Source organism: Eurosta solidaginis, chromosome 1 (assembly GCF_040869045.1).
Source record: "Eurosta solidaginis isolate ZX-2024a chromosome 1, ASM4086904v1, whole genome shotgun sequence".
Classification (NCBI taxonomy): Eukaryota; Metazoa; Arthropoda; class Insecta; order Diptera; family Tephritidae; genus Eurosta; species Eurosta solidaginis.
The window spans coordinates 139,692,372-139,714,447 of NC_090319.1; the positions used below are offsets into that span (position 1 = coordinate 139,692,372).

The following is a 22,076-nucleotide window of genomic DNA, read 5'->3' on the forward strand; positions in this document are numbered from 1 at the left end:
GCTTCGGGAATATACATATGTATGTATACATTACATAAATTTCCCCTTTACATTCTCGGATACGATGCATGGAATGTATGCCACACATCGCTTATCGAATGAAGACCTGGTGTGTGCGGGGCGAAGAAAATAAGGAAAAGATGAAACAGAAGAAAGAACATATCCAAAATAGATTCAGGAAAGAAGTTGGTCTTTTGATTGATATGCCAAAGCAAAAAAACCAGCAAAACAAATGATGACAACACTGCGAGAAGATTCTTTGGAGATCCTGAAATAACATCAGACATAACCGGCATAAACATCAATCTTTTGATAAGGTTTCATACAATACTTTCATGCATATTCTGAAGCTTTTGACCACTATGTGACAGAGACAAGGGTACTATATTTATCGGAATATGCTTGGTACAATATGCCAGTGAGCATACAAAAATTCTGTTTCATGGAAAGAGTATAATCGTGTCTGCTATTCTTCCTATTGGTTAACTTTCGAACTTTTCACCACAAAAAAAGTCAAGAATTTTTATTAACTTGGATTTTCTGCATAGATTGCTGATATCGTCAGACCCTTTCATAAACAGTTTGCGGAAAACCCCTAGGTCAAAGCGGCGAGCATTAGCGAGCGAAGTTATTGGCTTATTATCCGAACCAGAGCATGTCGACGATATTGACTCCAACTAACTTACTACCAGTTAAAATATCACTTTTTATTTATAAGTATGTATTTCTATTCAGTTTTTACCTATATATGTACCTATGTTGTGTTTGAAAATACATTTTTTTAAATATTAATCAAAAGCCTCTAAGCTAAATTTAAGTAATATAAACAATTTTCTTTATATTGGCACTGGAAAATGCTTTTAAAGTAGAAAATATGATTATGTGAAATTTCACCTTATATGAGGGCAAGGATAAAAAGTGGGCGGATCACACCTATTTTTATTCTCAAATCAGATTTAGGTATGTGCAACCACACTGCAAAATTTCAACTGAATTGCTCCATTGGTTAGGATGTTATTAATTTTGGCATCCTAAAAGTGAAAAAAATTACACTGTGGACCGGGGCAAACTCCTGTAGGAACGAAAACGGCGACCTTGTAACTGATGTCCAGAGAGTGCTTAGATTATGGAGGGAATACTTCCCTGCTCTCCTAAATGGAGGCAGCAATTCACCGCGCAGAGATGAAGAACCCGATCCCGCAATCGATGATGATGGAATATATGTCCCCCCGCCCGATTATGACGAAGTTAGAATAGCAATAACCAGACTGAAAAACAACAAGGCCGTGGGCGCTGATGGATTGCCTGCGGAGCTATTAAAGTTCGGCGGCGAGGAGTTGGTAAGGCGCATGCAGCAGCTTCTTAGCAAAATATGGGAGGACGAGGGCATGCCCGACGGTTGGAATCTAAGTGTTCTTTGCCCAGTCCACAAGAAGGGGGACTGCAAAACTCACCAACTATCGTGGAATCAGCCTTCTTAATATCGCATATAAGGTCCTTTCAAGTGTATTGTGCGAAAGATTGAAGCCCACCGTGGACAGGCTGATTGGACCTTATCAGTGCGGCTTCAGACCTGGTAAATATACCATCGACCAGATTTTCACAATGCGCCAAATCTTGGAAAAAAAACCCGTGAAAGAGAATCGACACACATCACCTCTTCGTCGACTTTAATTAAAGCCGCCTTCGATAGCACGAAGAGGAGCTGCCTATATGCCCCTATGTCTGAATTTGGTTTCCCCGCAAAACTTATGCGGCTGTGCAAAATGACGTTGAGCAACACCATCAGCTCAGTCAGAATTGGGAAGGACCTCTCCGAGCCGTTCGAAACTAAAGGAGCTTTCAGACAGGGTGACCCCCTATCGTGCGATTTCTTTAATTTGATGCTGGAGAAAATTATACTAGCTGCAGAACTTAACCGAACTGGAACAATATACTATAAAAGCGTGCAATTACTGGCATATGCTGATGACATTGATATCATCAGCCTAAACACCCGCGCTGTTAGTTCTGCTTACTCCAAACTGGAAAAAGAAGCGGTAAAGATGGGGTTGTTGGTGAATGAGGACAAAACGAAGTACCTGCTGTCATCGAGCAAAGAGTCAGCACATACGCGCCTTGGCAACCACGCTATTGTTGGCAGCCATAATTTCGAAATAGTAAAAGACTTCGTTTATTTGGGAACCAGCATCAACACTAGCAACAACATCAGCACTGAAATCCAGCGAAGAATCAATCTTGCCAATAAATGCTACTTTCTACAAGCCACTTATCGCACCCGTCCTGCTATATGGGGCAGAAGCATGGATCATGACAACAGCAGATGAAGCGGCTTTGGGAGTGTTCGAGAGAAAAGTTCTTCGAAAGATTTATGGACCTCTACGCGTTGGCGATGGCGAGTACCGAAGAAGATTTAATGATGAGCTGTACGAGCTATACGCAGACATCAACATAGTCCAACGAATTCAAACGCAGCGGCTGCGCTGGCTAGGCCATGTTATGCGAATGGAAGATGATGCTCCTGCCAAGAAAGTGTTTCTATCGGAACCCGCCTATGGAAGCAGAGGTAGAGGGCGGCCCCACTCCGTTGAAAGGACCAGGTGGAAAACGATTTAAACACCCTTGGTGTGACCAATTTGCGCCGGTTGGCAGAGCGAAGGAGCGACTGGCGCGCCTTGTTGGACGGCCATAACCGTTTAGACGGTTAAGCGCCAGTTAACTAATTAAGTAAGTATACAAATTGAAGTATATGCGTTGACCTAAGAAAATATTTTAAAAAGTGAAAGTTTTGGTGGATTGGGCCAAAATTGTAGTTATAAAGAAGATACTTAAAAAAATGTAGTAACATATTCATTGTTTTAATTATATATTTGCTTTGTTTTTAATTTAAAACTTGCGTACTCACCTCCCACGATTCTCGTGTTAAGTTACTAATCTCTTCATTTTCTTGACTGCCATTACGGCCATTCTTATCGACATCGCTTTTTGTCCACTCAGTATCATCTTGAATAAGCTCAAAGCCACGTATTTTAATTTGTTCTTCTTGCAATTCACCGTATAGATGCTGCACCCAGGTATTTATGAAGCGATACAACTCATCGACGCTGTATGTAAAATGGCAAACCATAATTGAATAAATAAAATATTAAAAGAAATCACTATTAAGTACTATTACATTATCTAGAAGCAAGAAGTGGCATAAATTCTAGAAAGCTTCTAGTATTTGCCAACAGGACGGAGGTATTTTATAACAAAGGTCTAAGGTAGGGGCGGGCAAACTAAGCACAGTTACGCTGTGCTGACATCGGGCGTTTCTGCGTGTTTGATGTGCCAGGTAAAGAGGGAAGTTTATTAATAAATTTGTACATGTGAGAATATTGTCTCTTAACGTACATCAACATTCGAAAATTTATCAACAATACAATATTTTTAAATTCTAAATTTATTTTTAATATACACTATGTTAAATAAATAGATTATGAAAACTAATTCAATCAAAGCACTATCAACTATTCCATGTATGCATATTTCTGTGAATGCTCAAGAAGGTCTTTGACTAGTTTAGTAAAAAGAAAAATAAAAATAAAAGAATGAATCTGATTCAAAAGAAAAAAAAATTAAGAAAAAGAATTATGTATGTACATTTTGCAGAAATTCAAATAATGCCAATTTAAAGCGCCTAGTATTGCGTTCATTTTTAATGTTATTTGGTAGTGAGTTCCATAATTTGATAGCACTGACAAAGAATGTTCTGGAAGTTGTAAGATACTTATAGCGTGGAACAATACCAATTTCAGTTTCACATTAATTGGAATTAAATCTGCTGTCTGCCACAACTTTCTTAGTATGAAGTATATTTTGCTTAAAGTATAGTTTACATGGTCCTTGCATCCGAGCTATGAGTTCAACTTAAATCCAAGGCTAGTAACCACAGACTCATAACTGATAGCAATGCCTTGCAAGCATAAAGTAGGCAATGTCGTAACTACCTGCCGGGAATACGCCAAACACATAGCCATGGTCTTAGAAGCATTTAGATTTAATTTATTGTCATTTGCCCATGAAGATATGCGCTGGAGGTCTTCATTCATTCTGCACACCATATCCTCTGATAGGCCAATCGGGCGAGAAAGATATACTTGAGCATCATCAGCATACAGATGTATCGATACGCTCTTGGAAATATTGGTCATATCATTAATAAAAACAGAAAACAGAATAGGACCGAGAATGGATCCCTGTGGCACCCCCGAATCAAGGCGTTTCACATCCGAGCAACTAGTACCAACCACTACTTTCTGCAAGCGACCTCTAAGATAATTTTCAAGCAATCTTACGGAACTATCAGAGAATCCGTAGTATTTACTTAATTTTAGTAAAATAATAGAGTGGTTTAGAAAAATCCAAAAGCACCAGCACAGCTAATTCACCTCTGTCATAGGCTGCGCGGATATCTTCAATAATTTTGAGCATGGCAGTATTACAACTATGGAAGGCTCTGTAACCAGACTGAAATTCGCTCAAGAGCCTGTTTGTATTACGATATTCCGTAATTTGGGTAGCCGCTAATTTCTCCCATTCTTTTGACAAGACTGGCAATATACTTATGGGACGATAATCTGTTGAGACAGCAGCCGACGGTTTTTTAGCAACAGGAATGACTTTTGCTATTTTCCAAGCATCGGGAAAGGTTGACGTTGTAATTGAAAAATTAATTATGTGAGTCAGAGTTGGCACTATGTATTGTATTATCAGTTTCAAAAACCTAAGACTAACACCCTCCTCACCAACTACATTCGATTTAATTGCAATCATACTTCTCATGACATCAACTGAAATTCATTCTCTGGTGTATGAAGTAAATTTTCATCAATCTTGAAGTTCCCGTAATTTTTTGTTTTGCATGACTGTAGAAAGAAATTGTTCATATCATCTGGATTTAAATTGCATTCTGAATTAATTTTTGCCCGGATACCTAGGGATCTTAAATTTTGCCACAGATTTTTAACCGGCAAATCAGTATCAAGCTTCGTTTTATAAAATTCTCTTTTAGAATTCTTAATTAGCAGTGCAGCATTATTTCTGGCTTGGCGATAAAACTTCCAGGCTGTTTCCGTAGGGTCACGCTTACAACGACTGTATAACTTATTGCGTGCTCTAATAGCCGATAACACTTGATTCGTGAACCATGGATGTTTCCTGCTTTCAGTTTTGACTTCCTTTAGTGGAACATATTTATCAAACAAGTAAAGTACTTGCGATACAAAAAAATTTAGTTTTTGATTAATGTCAGGAAGGATCCAATGCAAAACACTAGCCTCATATGCAAGTTCAGAAAGACTGACTGCTTTAAAATCCTTGTAGTAGAACTGTGTTCTATTTGTGCAACTTAGGGCTTTGTTATATGAAATAAACAACATGTCGTGGTCAGATAATCCAGCAAGGGAGAATTGGTCATAATGGAGTACTTTGGAACTGTTGGGTGTGCACATCAAATCTAGCAAACTAGGTTTACAATTGGGTGAAAATCTCTTAGGATATTTGTTAACGATATCTAGTCCTATGGAGTTCAAATCATCCGTTAATTTTAGACATCGTGAGTCTTTATTTACAACGTACACAACGTAGCATATGCTCATACATGTGAGAAAATTGGGCCAATTGCGAAAATAAATTATCTAGCTTAAATGTTTTATTGGGGTTGTATGCACATATAATTAAGCATTTATTAAACCTATTCCCAACTTCCACGAAAATATACTCAATAGGATCATCTACAGTTGACTTAAAAATTATTTTTTGAGGAATATTTGCTTTGCAGTATATGGCAACACCCCCCGCCAGAATTCGTTTTAGAGGTATGGTTCCTTCGGCAAAGTTTCTTATTTTGATCCCTAGAATATGATTTTTACAGAGCAATGGGCGATTTTTTTGCCTCCCCACAAATCGACCCGCCCTAATACATATTCAGCTGGGAGCTATGGAGACAAAATAAGGGAAGATCCCCATGTAGGAAAATGAACCTAGGGTAACCCTGGAATGTGTTCTTATGACATGTGTATCAAATGGAAGGTATTAATGAGTTTTTTAAGAGGGAGTGGGCCATAGTTCTATAGGTGGACGCCTTTTCGAGATATCGCCATAAAGGTGGACCAGGGCTGACTCTAGAATTTTTTTGTACGATATGGGTATCAAATGAAAGATGTTAATGAGAATTTTAAAGGGCGTGGGCTTAGTTCTATAGGTGGACACCTTTTCGAGATATCGTCATAAAGGTGGACCAGGGGGGACTCTAGAATTTGTTTGTACGATATGGGTATCAAATGAAAAGTGTTAATGAGTATTTTAAAAAGGAGTGGGCCTTAGGTCTATCGGTGGACGCCTTTTCGAGATATCGCCATAAAGGTGGACCAGGGGTGACTCTAAAATTTGTTTGTACGATATGGGTATCAAATGAAAGGTTTTAATGAGTATTTTACGGACGCCTTTTCGAGATATTGCCATAAAGGTGGACCAGGGGTGACTCTAGAATGTATTTGTACGATATGGGTATCAAATGAAAGGTGTTAACGAGTATTTTAAAAGGGAGTAGGCCTTAGTTCCATAGGTGGAAGCCTTTTCGAGATATCGCCATAAAGGTGGACCAGGGGTGACTCTAGAATGCGTTTGTACAATATGGGTATCAAACGAAAGGTGTTAATGAGTATTTTAAAAGGGAGTGGGCCTTAGTTCTATGGGTGGACGCCTTTTCGAGATATCGCCATAAAGCTGGACCAGGGGTGACTCTAGAATGTGTTTGTACGGTATGGGTATCAAACGAAATGTGATACTGCGTATTTTAAAAGGGAGTGGGCCTTAGTTCTATGGGTGGACGCCTTTTCGAGATATCGCCATAAAGGTGGACCAGGGGTGACTCTATAATGTGTTTGTCCGATATGGGTATCAAATTAAAGGTATTAATAAGGGTTTTAAAAGGGAGTGGTTGTAGTTGTATATGTGAAGGCGTTTTCGAGATATCGACCAAAATGTGGACCAGGGTGACCTAGAACATCATCTGTCGGGTACCGGTAATTTATTTATATATGTAATACCACGAACAGTATTCCTGCCATGATTTAAGAGATTATGATTTCGCCCTGCAGAACTTTTTCATTTTCTTCTACTTAATATGGTAGATGTCACACCCATTTTACAAAGTTTTTTCCTAAAGTTATATTTTGCGTCAATAAACAAATCCAATTACCATGTTTCACCGCTTTTTTCGTATTTGGTATAGAATTATGGCATTTTTTTAATTTTTCGTAATTTTCGAAATCGAAAAAGTGGGGAAAAGTGGGTCATAGTCGGATTTCGGCCATTTTTCATACCAATACAAAGTGAGTTCAGATAAGTACGCGAACTGCGTTTAGTAAAGATATATCGATTTTTGCTCAAGTTATCGTGTTAACGGCCGAGCGGAAGGACAGACGGTCGACTGTGTATAAAAACTGGGCGTGGCTCCAACCGATTTCGCCCTTTTTCACAGAACTAGTTATCGTCCTAGAATCTAAGTCCCTACCAAATTTCACAAGGATTGGTAAATTTTTGTTCGACTTATGGCACTAAAAGTATCCTAGACAAATTAAATGAAAAAGGGCTGAGCCACGCCCATTTTGAAATTTTCTTTAATTTTTGTATTTTGTTGCACCATATCATTACTGGAGATGAATGTTGACATAATTTACTTATATACTTTAAAGATATTACATTTTTTGTTAAAATTTGACTTTAAAATTTTTTTATTTTTCTTAAGTGGGCGTGGTCGTTCTCCGATTTTGCTAATTTTTATTAAGCATACATATAGTAATAGGAGTAACGTTCCTGCCAAATTTCATCATGATATCTTCAACGACTGCCAAATTACAACTTGCAGAACTTTTAAATTACCTTCTTTTAAAAGTAGGCGGTGCCACACCCAATGTCCAAAATTTTACTAATTTTCTATTCCGCGTCATAAGTTGAAATCACCTACCAAGTTTCATCGCTTTATCCGCTTTTGGTAATGAATTATCGCACTTTTTGGGTTTTTCGAAATTTTCGATATCTAAAAAGTGGGCGTGGTTATAGTCCGATTTCGTTCATTTTAAATAGCGATCTGAGATGAGTGCCCAGAAACATACATACCAAATTTCATCACCATACCTCAAAATTTACTCAAGTTATCGTGTTAACGGACGGACGGACGGACGGACATGGCTCAATCAAATTTTTTTTCGATACTGATGATTTTGATATATGGAAGTCTATATCTATCTCGATTCCTTTATACCTGTAAAACCAATCGTTATCCAATCAAAGTTATTATACTCTGTGAGCTCTGCTCAACTGAGTATAACAAGTAAGGAAGGCTAATACTATGTTCAAACAGAAAAATAAATTGAGGAAATTTCGATTTGAATTAAGTGCTGTTCATACAACTCGATTTAGCTTACACAATAGTAATTTGATAGCTGGTTGGCTCATCTCTACAGCAAGAACATACATTTGTTCAGACTGTCAAAATGTGCGTGTTGGTATTAGGCGAATGAAATGAAATGAAAACATAAAACTTTGAAATTTTTGTGTGTTGTAAGAAAATGTGTTCAATGCTTTGGTTTCATTTTGAGTTTGCCATCTTCTTTTGACAATCCCTACTCCAGTGAAATGAAAGACATAAAATCAGCTGATGAGATGAGCCAACCATATAGTTCAGCGATGCGCAACTGACGTTGAAATCTACTCAATAAACACACTATACAAGGTTGTATTTGCAGTTTGAAACAATTTATTACGCAATTTTTTTTAAATTGGCAATTTGTTATTACAATTTATTATATGATAAATTGCGTAATAAATTGCCCAAATAGTATAAATTGCCAATTTGGTGTGTGTTTGAACCTGGTATAAGTTCGGGTGTAACCGAACATTACATACTCAGAGCTGAGAGCTTTGGAGACAAAATAAAAGAAAATTACCATGTAGGAAAATGAACATAGGGTAAACCTGGAATGTGTTTGTATGAAATGGGTATCAAATGGAAGGTATTAAAGAGTATTTTAAAAGGGACCAGGTCATAGTTCTAAAGGTGGACGCCATTTCCGGATATCGCCATTAAGGTGAACCAGGGGTGACTCTAGAATGTTTTTGTACGATATGGGTATCAAATGAAAGGTAGTAATGACTATTTTAAAAAGGAGTGATCCTTAGTTCTATAGGTGGACGACTTTTCGAGATATCGCCATAAAAGTGGGCCAGGGGTGATTCTAGAATACGTTTGTGTGATATGGGTATGAAATGAAAGGTGCTAATGATTATTTAAAATGGAGTGGGCCTTAGTTCTAGATATCGCCATAAAAGTGGGCCAGGGGTGATTCTAGAATACGTTTGTACGATATGGGTATGCAATGAAAGGTGCTAATGATTATTTAAAAGGGACCTGGTCATAGTTCTAAAGGTGGACGCCATTTCGGGATATCGCAATTAAGGTGAACCAGGGGTGACTCTAGAATGTTTTTGTACGATATGGGTATCAAATGAAAGGTGGTAATGAGTATTTTAAAAAGGAGTGATCCTTAGTTCTATAGGTGGACGCCTTTTCGAGATATCGCCATAAAAGTGGACCAGGGGTGATTCTAGAATACGTTTGTACGATATGGGTATGAAATGAAAGGTGGTAATGATTATTTAAAAGGGAGTGGGCCTTAGTTCTATAGTTGAACGCCTTTTCGAGATATCGCCATAAAGATGGACCAGGGGTGACTCTAGAATGTGTTTGTACGATATGGGTATCATATGAAAGTTGTTAATGAGTATTTTAAAAGGGAGTGGTTCTTAGTTCTATAGGTGGATGCCTTTTCGAGATATCACCGTAAAGGTGGACCAGGGGTGACTCTAGAATGTGTTTGTACGATATGGGTATCAAATGAAAGATGTTAATGAGTATTTTAAAAGGGAGTGGGTCTTAGTTCTTTAGGTGGAGGCCTTTTCGATATATCGCCATAATGGTGGACCAGGGGTGACTCTAGAATGTGTCTGTACGATATGGGAATCAAATGAAAGCTGCTAATGAGTATTTTAAAAGGGAGTGGTCCTTAGTTCTATAGGTGGACGCCTTTTCGAAATATCGCCATAAAGGTGAAACAGGTGTGACTCTATAATTTGTTTGTACGATATGGGTATCAAATGAAAGGTTTTAATGAGTATTTTAAAAGGGAGTGGGCCTTAGTTCTATATTTGGCGACGCCCTTTCGAGATATCGCCATAAAGGTGGACCAGGGGTGACTCTAGAATGCATTTGTACGATATGGGTATTAAATGAAAGGTATTAATGATTATTTAAAAGGGAGTGGGCCTTAGTTCAATAGGTGGACGCCTCTTCGAGATATCGCCATAAAGGTGGAACAGGGGTGACTCTGCAATGCGTTTGTACGATATGGGTATCAAATGAAAGGTGTTAATGATTATTTAAAAGGGAGTGGGCCTTAGTTCTATAGGTGGACGCCTTTTCGAGATATCTCCATAAAGGTGGACCAGGGGTGACTGTATAATGTGTTTGTACGATATGGGTATCAAAGGTATTAATGAGGGTTTTAAAAGGGAGTGGCCGTTAGTTGTATATGTGAATGCGTTTTCGAGATATCGAGCAAAATGTGGACCAGGGTGACCCAGAACATCATCTGTCGGGTAGCGCTAATTTATTTATATATGTCATACCACGAACAGTATTCCTGCCATGATTCCAAAGCCTTTTGATTTCGCCCTGCAGAACTTTTTCATTTTCTTCTTTAATACGGTAGGTGTCACATTTTACAAAGTTTTTTCTAAAGTTATATTTTGCGTCAATAAACCACCAAAAAATATTTCATCCCTTTTTTCATATTTGGTATAGAATTATGGCATTTTTTTCATTTTTCGTAATTTTCGATATCGAAAAATGGGCGTGGTCATAGTCGGATTTCGGCCATTTTTTATACAAAGATAAAGTGAGTGGGCGCGGCTTCAACGGATTTCGCTCATTTTCACAGAAAACAGTTATCGTCATAGAATCTATGCCCCTACCAAATTTCACAAGGAGTGGTAAATTTTTGTTCGACTTATGGCATTAAAGTATTGTAGACAAATTAAATGAAAAAGGGCGGAGACACGCCCATTTTGAAATGTTCTTTTATTTTTGTAGTTTGTTTCACCATGTCATCATTACTGGAGTTGAATGTTGGCATAATTTACTCATATACTGTAAAGATATTCAATTGTTTGTTAAAATTTGACTTTTAGATTTTTGTTTTAAAAAGTGGGCGTGTTCTTCATCCGATTTTGCTCATTTTTATTTGTTACACATATAGTAATAGGAGTAACGTTCCTGCCAAATTTCATCATGATATCTTCAACGACTGCCAAATTACAGCTTGAAAAACTTTTAAATTACCTTCTTTTAAAATGGGCGGTGCCCCGCCCATTTTCTCTATCCGTCTTTGGTAATGAATGATAGCACTTTTTCGGTTTTCGAAATTTCGCCATTTGTTTATTTTTCCAAATTTGTTTATTTAAATAAATTATTTGATAGGCTTTTACAAAATTTAGTTCACTTTCGCACTTCTTCTATTTTAATTTTTTGCCTTTTGTTCAAAAGAATGTATCAGCTCATGGGCTGTCAAATATATTTACTTAACGTTTGACATCATTGGTGAAAACTGGATGTCAATCGACTGACACCACAATTTGATGACAACCTTTGATACACACTGCTATATCGACTTCATGCCAGTTTAATAATAATATGTAATATGTAATGAAAACACATTTGACACCAAATCGCCATGGTGACAGTTATATCAGTATTTGATGTCAGTGATTTTGACATAGTGAAAACAAAGTATTAGCGTTTCTTTCAGCACATCAACTGTCATTGAGCCTATCGTATCAGCGTCCATATTACGAACTCGTTAAAAAAAGATTATATATATAAGCAATAAGAATCTTAAAAATGTGATATGAATCAACGATACGACTCTAACGCAATATAAAATCCAATCAAATTAAAATTAAACTAAACAAAATAATTTATTTGCACTTAGCTTTCCGGTTTCTTGCTACAAATACTGCTGCAATTGGCATGTATACTGCGACATAAATGTTTCCATGCCACCCTTTGATTTATTGAATCAACTGGTCCATGCTAGTCTTCACACACAAAAAAATCTCCGTTGATTGCTTTTGTGGTTATGTATTAAATTCAAATCTCCGTCGTTATATAAATTTGGCTTGGTGCTTGGTCTTCTTAATGGATTTTTTTTTCTTAAAAATGGAATTTTCACTCTCCCTTTCACACAGCTTCCTTTTTCTCTTTATTTCAATTCTTATTTTCCACAAACTTTTTCTCATCAGCAAAATAATGATGGAGAAAAAAAATGCAAATCAAATTTTCTTGCTCAAATTATTTGAAACTTCGGCTGAGCCCCCAAATATTTGTAGTGAATTTGACTGTTCAATATATTTTTCGTAAAATAATTTTTCATTCACTGCCAATAAGAACAAATCATATTTTTATAACAATACTAGCAGACCCGGCAGACGTTATTCTGCCCTAAATTTGGCCTATCTGTCCTAATCCCAGTCCCAGTCCGTCTCTGGTATACTTCCCGAAAAAAAGCATCGTAAATACTAATATAGGCAAATCTATATACGACATTTCAGGCAAATCGATTAGGACGTATGTAAATAGGTATGTGGGTATTATTAATTCTTGTCTTTATTTCGGCTTCGCATGCATATTTATCAGTTTTGCCAGGTTGATGCGACTAAATAGAATATCACAATGAACTTCAGAGCTCTCAGCAACAGCTTTCATTTGATATCCATAATACACACACATTCTAGCGGTATCCGGGCCCATGTTTTGGCCTATAATTCGAGACCCTAGTCACTCAGCGGCGTAAAACTTACTCTGTATTATAGCAAACATCAACAGCATCAATGTGATACCCATAATATAAAAACACATTCTAGGTGTATCCGGGTATATGTTTTGGCTTATATCTCGAGACCGTAGTCACCCAGCGGTGTAAAACTTACTCTGTACTAAAGCATACATCAACAGCTTCAATTTGATACCCGTAATGTAAAAACATATTCTAGGTGTATCCGGGTCCACGTTTTGGGCTATATCTCGAGACCCTATCCTCCCAGTTGTATGAAAATTATCCTTTACTATACCCATAATGTAAAAACATATTCTAGGTGTATCCGGGTCTACGTTTTGGGCTATATCTCGAGACCTTATCCTCCCAGTTGTATGAAGATTATCTTGTACTATAGCACTCATCAACAGCTTTCATTTGATATCCATATTGCAGGGATCGCCACCAGATCCTTATGGAAGCGTGGCTACACCTACTTTGAAACCAAAAAATAAAAAAAATGGCGACGGAGCTAGTAAAAAGTACACTGTAAAAACTATGAAATTCATAAAATTATATTATTTTATTTAGAAAGGAAATTATACATTTTGTAATCCTCATAGAAGGAAAATTCATTCGATTATATGTATGTTATAGAAATAGGCTGCAATGACCAAAATTTGCTTTAGTGCAAGTCAAAGGACTCCACTATTCAAGCCCTACGTTTCGCGAATATTCTTAGCTTCTTCAGAGGCAGACTGCATTTATTAAATAATAGTATAATACACCACAAACAACAATTCAATTCAATTTTAAGTTCTATAATTTTCTATTTTCATGTTTCATATTCAACGTTGTTGTTTGTGGTGTTTTATACTATTATTTAATAAATGCAGTCTGCCCCTGAAGAAGCTAAGAATATTAGCGAAACGTAGGGCTTGAATAGTGGAGTCCTTTGACTTGCACTAAAGCAAATTTTGGTCATTGCAGCCTATTTCTATTACATACATATACAAAAAGTGTTGACCAGCTTAATCAAATCTATTCATTCGATTATTTTTATATTTAATTTTTTATATTTTTTATGTTTATATTTTTTAAAATTTTTTTTATATTTTTAGGCTTTTTATTTATTTGTTTTTTTTTTTTGTTTCATTTTATTAAATCTTTTGTATTTTTTGTTTTTTTCAAGGACAACTTTTATTTTTTATTCATTTGAGGTTTTTAAATATCTAAGAACAAAAATTTTCTCTTTGAAGGAATTCAAAAATTTTCATCTTCAAACGATAATTAAAAATAATTTACAAAAATAAAGATATTTAACTCACCTATAACCCTACATTTACTCCCCCTAAATAAAGTAATAACTATATTTTTTAATAAAATTTTATTTATAATTTAAATTAAATATATTAACATTTATAAAATTTTTTTAAATAATTGCCAATAAAATTTTCATTTTGAAATAACATAACATAATGTAGCTTATCGGGTAGTTACTTAAATTTCGATTACAAAGTTCTGTTCTCTACACAGAGTCAGGCTAAATAAAACCGTTTAAAAAAGACGGCTATTATTTATTATATTCTATTAGATAAATTAGTGATAATCGTAAATTAACTTTTCCGGTTAATAACGGTGAAACAAAGCATGCATGTATTTAAACTTATCTATATATAATCCATAATAAATTTTTAACTTCATGTGAGACGAAATAAATTTTTGTCAGTTCCTGCCTATTCTTAATTTTGTTTTCTAAAAAAAATTAACGACAACCAATCAGTGAGCAGAAATGGCGCTGGCACGTACACAAACCGAGTCGGACTTGGTAGCTTTCAAAATTAACGTATCGCATTGTTTTCTTCAATGCATTCAAAAATGCGTTCAATTAAAATTTAATTTAATTTAAAATTTAATTATTAAATAAACCAAACAAAGCTTCAATGTTTTCGCACAGGTGAACCAAAAATATACCCGAAAATATTACTTCAAAAGTCATTTTTCACGAAATTATAACAGTTTAGTTCCTAATGGGTACAGCAGAATACATTCGGTTGTTGGCGAGAGGATAGAATACGTGCGCGCGGGGATGTGTGGTGCGCTTGCCTATGCCTTGCGCATGCCTGAGCGTTTTGCAAAAACAATTGCGTGAAAGCGTTTATGGGGTGGCGATCCTGGCCATATTGTATAAACACATTCTAGGGGTACCCAGGTCCACGTTTTGGGCTATATCTCGAGACCCTGGCCTCCCAGTTGTATGAAAATTATCCTGTACTATAGAACTCATCAACAGCTTTCATTTGATATCCATATTGTATAAACACATTCTAGGGGTACACGGGTCCACGTTTTGGGCTATATCTCGAGACCCTAGCCTCCCAGTTGTATGAAAATTATCCTGTACTATAGCACTCATCAATAGCTTTCATTTGATATCCATATTGTATAAACACATTCTAGGGGTACCCGGGTCCACTTGTTTGGCTATATCTCGAGACCCGAGTTACCCAGGGGTATGAAAATTACCCTCTACTAAAGCACTCATCAACAGTTTTCATTTGATATCCATATTCTATAAACACACACTAGGGGTACCCGGGTCCACGTTTTGGCCTATATCTCGAGACCCTAGTCACTCAGGGGTATGAAAATTACCCCCTACTAAAGCACTCATCAACAGCTTTCATTTGATATCCATATTCTATAAACACACTCTAGGGGCACCCGGGTCCACGTTTTGGCCTATATCTCGAGACCCTAGTCACACAGGGGTATGAAAATTGCCCTCTACTAAAGCACCCATCAACAGCTTTCATTTGATATCCATATTCTATAAACACACTCTAGGGGTACCCGGGTCCACGTTTTGGCCTATATCTCGAGACCCTAGTCACTCAGGGGTATGAAAATTACCCCCTACTAAAGCACTCATCAACAGAGTTCATTCCACATTCTAGGGGTACCCGGGTCCACGTTTTGACCTCAAGACCCTAGATACGTAGCGAAAAAATAGGTAGACGTTGGCCGATTCTCAGACCTACCCAATATGCTCACAAAATTTCATGAGAATCGGTTCAGCCGTTTCAGAGGAGTTCAGCCTCTAAAACCGTGACAGAAGAATTTTATATATTAGATTTCATTAAAAAATCAAATTTAAAATTCATTAAAGTTAAATATTTTGTATTTTGAATTGAGTTGAACTGATAATCTGACAAATGATATATAAGAGTTTAATTTATATGAATTCAAATTAACTAATTCAGGATGGACACCGATCCCTTCGTGGTCTCAATGTTGTTATCCTGTTACACTCTTGTATAGTTTCCCAACTGCCCATTCCCATATATATATATTGTGACGAATATTAGCAACACTAAGGGATACTATCATCTCTAAGCCGATACTAGGCAGTCACTTGTATCTACATAAACAAATCAATCATTAGGTTTTCACATGTGTACATACAGCAGCGGGGAGATACTCACAAAAGTATGCAATCATGAGCAGAGTAGGTTTTACACATACACATGCACATTTCAGAAATCTCGACACAGATTACATCCAAGATGGAAACTCAACTGGAAGAACAGAAGACATATATGGCATCAAAACTGGAATCGCAGGAGACACGCATAGCATCCAAAACGGAAGAACAAGAGGAGCGCTATCATTGCAGGTGGCACAAATGTCTTCGCAGTTAGAAGCACAGAAAGCAAGGGTAACATCAAAGATGGAAGCGCAGGATGCAAAAATCGCTCAATTTCAGGCAGAAGTCGATGATTTAAAAGGTCGAATGGAGCAGTTGCAACTAAATCGCCCAGTTTCAGCGAATAATCCAAAAATATAAACACCATCCTTTGACGGTTCTGTTCCTTTCCAGGTCTTTAAGCTACAGTTTGAGAAGACCGCAACAGTGAACAACTGGAATGCTGAAGATAAAGTTGCTGCATTGTTCGTGGCTTTAAAAGGACCAGCTGCGGAAAACTTACAGACCATCCCACAGTACGAACGGAACAGTTATGAAGCATCGATGGCTACCGTAGAACGACGTTACGGAGGCGAACACAAGAAACAGATCTACCAAATAGAATTGCAAAACCGCTACCAAAAAGCTACCGAGACTTTGCAGAAGTTTACCTCGGATGTTGAAAGATTGGCTCATCTAACAAATGCGGACGCACCCGGTGAATACACTGAAAGGGTAAACATCCAGAGTTTTATAAACGCAAACCCAAAACCCACAATCGCAGAATCGGTATCACATGCATTGACTCAGGAACCCGCCTCCATATTGAGTAAACCAAAATATAAAGCTCATCGTGTGGAAGTAGAAAGACCACACAATTTTATAGTGGCAGATGTAGTTGATGAAATCATAATTGGAGTCGACTTCTTAATCGACCAAGGCATCAAGATCGACATGCAAAGCAAGACGATGCGATATAAGAACATTGATGTGCCACTTAATTTCGGCTACGAGAGAGGCTACAGCAGTAAAAGAGTGCTGGTCCAAAGATCGATGAGCTATGCAATAAAATAAACGGCTATCTCCCTGATCTCTCCAGTTTTTTCGCCTCGCGAAACCTGGCATTGTCACCGACTAAATCTTCCGCGACCTTATTTACAACATGGACGCCCCAAATGTCGACCATATTGAACATCCACGTCGATGGCACTACGCTACCGACTGTCCTATACCCCAAAATCTTGGGTGTGACGTTTGATCAGGATCTACATTTTGGTGCGCACGCAACCGCAATTGTTCCAAGAATTCAGAGCCGTAATAAAATCCTCAAATCCCTTGCTGGCAGTACCTGGGGAAAAGATAAAGAAACGCTCTTGACCACATACAAAGCAATTAGCCAGCCGATTACGTGCTACGCGTCACCCATATGGTCGCCAAGCCTAGAAACCACCCACTGGAAGAAACTACAGGCCTGCCAAAATACTGCTCTCAGAATCGCCACGGGCTGTCTTCTTATGTCCCCAGAACACCATCTGCATAATGAGGCGAGAATACTCTCCATCAGGGAGAGAAATGAGATGCTGACCAAACAGTTTCTGTTGAATACCCAGAAACCTGGGCATCCCAACACATATCTGATTGATGAGCCAACACCGCCTAGGGACTTAAGGAGTCATCTCCGTAAGCATTTTGAGGAAATACGGCACCTGAGAACTCATGAAGCAAAAAAAAACACAAGCAGGTCCTTGGTGAACTCCACAAACAGGCGTCGGACCTTTATACCAGGAATTTCCCGGTGAATCCAGTACTCAAAGAACAGTACCAAAAACTTGCGATAGAGGAACGCATACTCCCCAGGGAAACGCGAGTCGCTCTGGCTCAACTTCGTTCTGGATACTGCAACAGGCTAAACTCATACATATCCAGAATTAACCCGGACATACAAAATGTATGCCCCGCTTGCAATGTGTCCCCACATGACACCAACCATCTCTTTAATTGTAAAGTGGAACCAACGCCTCTAACACCCCTTTCACTATGGTCCACCCCTGTCGAAACAGCAAGTTTCCTTCGACTCCCGTTAGAGGATATTGATGACAATTTGTGATCAGTTGCAGTTATTAGGTGGGGCGAAACATTGCTACAAAAACAACAACGAGCTAGCACGCAGGGGCTTATCGGAGATGAACGAGGAAATAACCAGTGTCGAAGAAGGCATACCCCTAGCAGTAGCCAAGGGGAATATCCAAAGCTTCTACTTGAAGAAAGCACAAACAAAGTGGAATAACATCACCACCTGTGCAATATCAAAATTCATTTGGCCAAACTATGATGGAAAGAGGACGAGTAGTCTTCTGAACAAATCCAGGGCTAACACACGCAAACTGATAGTAGTCTGCGCCGGTCATTGGGCAGTAGGTACGCATGCGAAAAAGATGGGCATTCTGTATAATGACTACTGCAGTAGCTTCAAAAATCCAAATGCCAGGGAGACAGTAGAACACTTTATGTGTAAATTCCCGGCTCTAGATAGAGCCCGGCTAAGGTTCCTTGGAACCCCGTTTCTAGAAGACCTCAGAGGGATATCTGTGATAGCAATCCCAAATATTCTTAATTTTATCAACAACTCTGGCTGGTTGTAATACATTGGCCGTAACATTCCGTAGGTTTTTAGACGAGTTACATGGCATCACCACGGTTACTTGGGCGACCAGGGTCGCAGACATTTCATCTACCTACCTACCATCCACGTATGTATGTATGTAGATATTTAACTTAAACGGTTTTCAAAGTTTCAAACAGAAATCAGCTGTTCTTATTTGCTTATATGCGGGTACGATGTCACCATCAAAATTATGGAAGTTGTATGTACGAATGTTTCATGAACGTATGTATGTATGTATATAAAAGTCTCTTGTCAAATATCAACAGAAATCAGCTGTCAATCAATTAAAACGTACAGCTTGCACTGCCATCTAGCGTTATGCAGTGCAAACATGCACAATAGTGACATAGTACATACAGATTTCTTTGTGTGCTCACAATCGTTTATTTTTAACAAATTATTTTAATAAAATATAGCTAGAAAAAACCATTACGACCAAAATTGTCCAAAGCTCGCTAATAGCCCGAATCTCCATCTTTACAACAACACTTTATTTATAGATTTGGATTCCAAATAAGTGCGAAATAAAAACAGCAATTAGAAATAATATATATGATATGCCAAGCTTGAATTGCTTCAAGTGAGTATGTGGATGAAGGTCCAAGATTGTAGCTCAATGGGAAGTCTCCTGAAAATTGATCGCAAGATTCCCCCCGTTCCGTACGATTTTTCTTAATATCCCAAGTCGTGCGCCCCCTATCGAAACTTTTTCTATTATGTTTTATACTGTCATCGGCCTCTGAATTAAATTTGAAATTTCAAGTCTCTTTTCACGGTGTCTTAACCTATATGTGAAGTTTCACGTTTGTAACTCAATGAGAAGTTACTTAAAAATCGATCTTAAATTTCTCAATTTGCAAACTCTTATCCAATTATTTTGATCCGTGCGGAACCTAATGGATTTTCTATCCCAAAATTCCAAATTCTTATCTAATTATTTCGAACTGAGCGCCACCTAGCGGACTTTTTTTCTACTTTTGTTGCATCGTATCGGTGTGTTAATCTATCGGTGAAGTTTCACGTTTGTAGCTCAATGAGAAGTTACTTAAAAATCTATATCAAAATTAAAAATTTTTCAAATTCTCATCTAATTATTTCGATCCATGCGATACATAACGAAATTTTTTTATCATTTTGTTCCTTTGTCACTGTGTCTAAACATATATGTGAAGTTTCACATTTGTAGCTCAATGAGAAGTTACTTAAACATCGATCACAAGATTCCATCCGTTCCGTACGATTTTTCTAAATATCTCGATCCGTGCGAACCCTAGCGAAACTTTTTGTTATGCGTTTTATACTGCCATCGGCCTCTGAATGAAAGTCGCCAAGTAAGATGTTGCTTTTTTCGCGAGGCGGCGATCGAATGCACACAAGTTTATCATGGGAGTCCTTATACAAGTCCCTGAATAACATGTTTTCGATGCGGACGGTGGCAGGACTATTGCCCACAACCCTGAACGAAAGTTTTTGGCGCCACAGCCGTATTCCTACTACAACTCCAACACCTAAACTTCGGTTTATCGGTGTTTCGCCTTCCTTCTCTACGGGATTACGTGACGAAGTCAACAGGCCCAGGCGCTTTTATGCCTGGTGCCGTCAATCCTATCTCTTGTAGGGCAGAGAAACTACCATGTGGTGCTAGTGTGCTACGTCTCGTTTGGTTGGAACTGGCTTCAAGGCAAGGAAAAAGCAACATCTAAAAACTTTAGAAACACGTTCTTTTAATCAGGAAAAGAAGTGTCTAAGCTTGGTCGGCCCTCGGCAGTGGTTTGGTAAACAGTCCGAATGTATTTCTGCCATGAAAAGCTTCTCAGCGAAAGTTCATCTGCTTGGAGATGCCGCTTAAGCTCGATGTAAAATACGTAGGTCCAATTCCGCCAATTTGAAGCGAAAATTAAAATAAATTGGCTCGATGAAGTTTGGAGGAGAAGCTCGTCCATGTATTTATTTATTTTTTATTTATTTATAGCAACACTCGTCTACGTGGTCCAAACTTTACGCATAAGGAAAGCTTGCTTTTATGCGAGACAATAAAATGTACGAACATATCAATGAAAATAAAAAGACAGACGGAAATAAGCTCGCACAAAAACAGAGAATGGGGGTGAATATGGCTAAGGAGTTTAACTCAACAACTAGCGGTTATATTAGGACACTGGAGAGCGTCCAACAAAATTACAAAAATTTTAAAAAGAAGACCAAAAAGCAGGCGTCAAGTAACTCGTATTGTACTCAATTGTAACAGTTTAATAACACATGTAGTTCTAATAATTTTCATAGTTGAAAGGTCTACAATAGTTAACAAGATTGAAGAATAGAGCACGTCTCTGACGGTTGGGGAAAAGTTGCCGGCAGCACTGGTGTTACAGTTGACATTTTCCAAAGGGTGTTCAAGTCACTAATTGACGAGGCAGATGATGAAGAAGAACACTGCGAACAGGTAAGGTTTTCCTAAAATTATATATAGATGATTGCCTCGTATTAATTTACTACCAGCCGGAGGTCTTCTTGAAAAGAGTACAAATAACCCTCTATTGGATACGGTCAGGGGTTTGTGCTGGTAAGATTTCCAAATAGAGTTGCGTCCGGACGTGTTTTTGATCGCTCCGTGTATCTAACTATTTTGCAATGCTTAAGTGTATAAGCTGTCATATAGAATTAGTGAGAAGATTTTATCTCATGTGATATCTGTGGTCATAGAGTACATTTAAAATGTGCTAAATTAAAAAATTCTGCGGCAAATCTTTTAAAATCGAACGCGAATCTAGTGATTAAATGTGACAATTACGTGAATAGCACAATAACAATATGCCTCTCAGAGTTTAATAAAGTATGCTCATCATTGGCAGAAATCCAACAAATATTTGTTAGTGCCAATAACAATCATATTCCTATGGCAAAAAGAATGGGTGGCAACAACAGGAATGCAATGAAGACGCGCCGTCGTTGACTCGCCCAACTGCAAACTGCATTTCGCCTAATATACGAAATTCTAACAAGTGTACGAAAACTGTTTCGAACGCCGAAG

At 37.8% G+C, this 22,076-nt stretch overlaps 1 protein-coding gene across 7 annotated transcripts in view; it reads right to left on the reverse strand.

The window, feature by feature from the left end:
* The window catches only part of mtd (mustard), a 2,476,738-nt gene that overhangs the window by 503,631 nt on the left and 1,951,031 nt on the right, over positions 1–22,076 (reverse strand). For all 7 annotated transcript variants that reach the window (XM_067759877.1, XM_067759878.1, XM_067759880.1 and 4 more), the window contains one exon: positions 2,906–3,104. In XM_067759877.1, the coding sequence (XP_067615978.1) occupies positions 2,906–3,104 (199 nt within the window). The remainder of the gene's footprint in view (positions 1–2,905; positions 3,105–22,076) is intronic.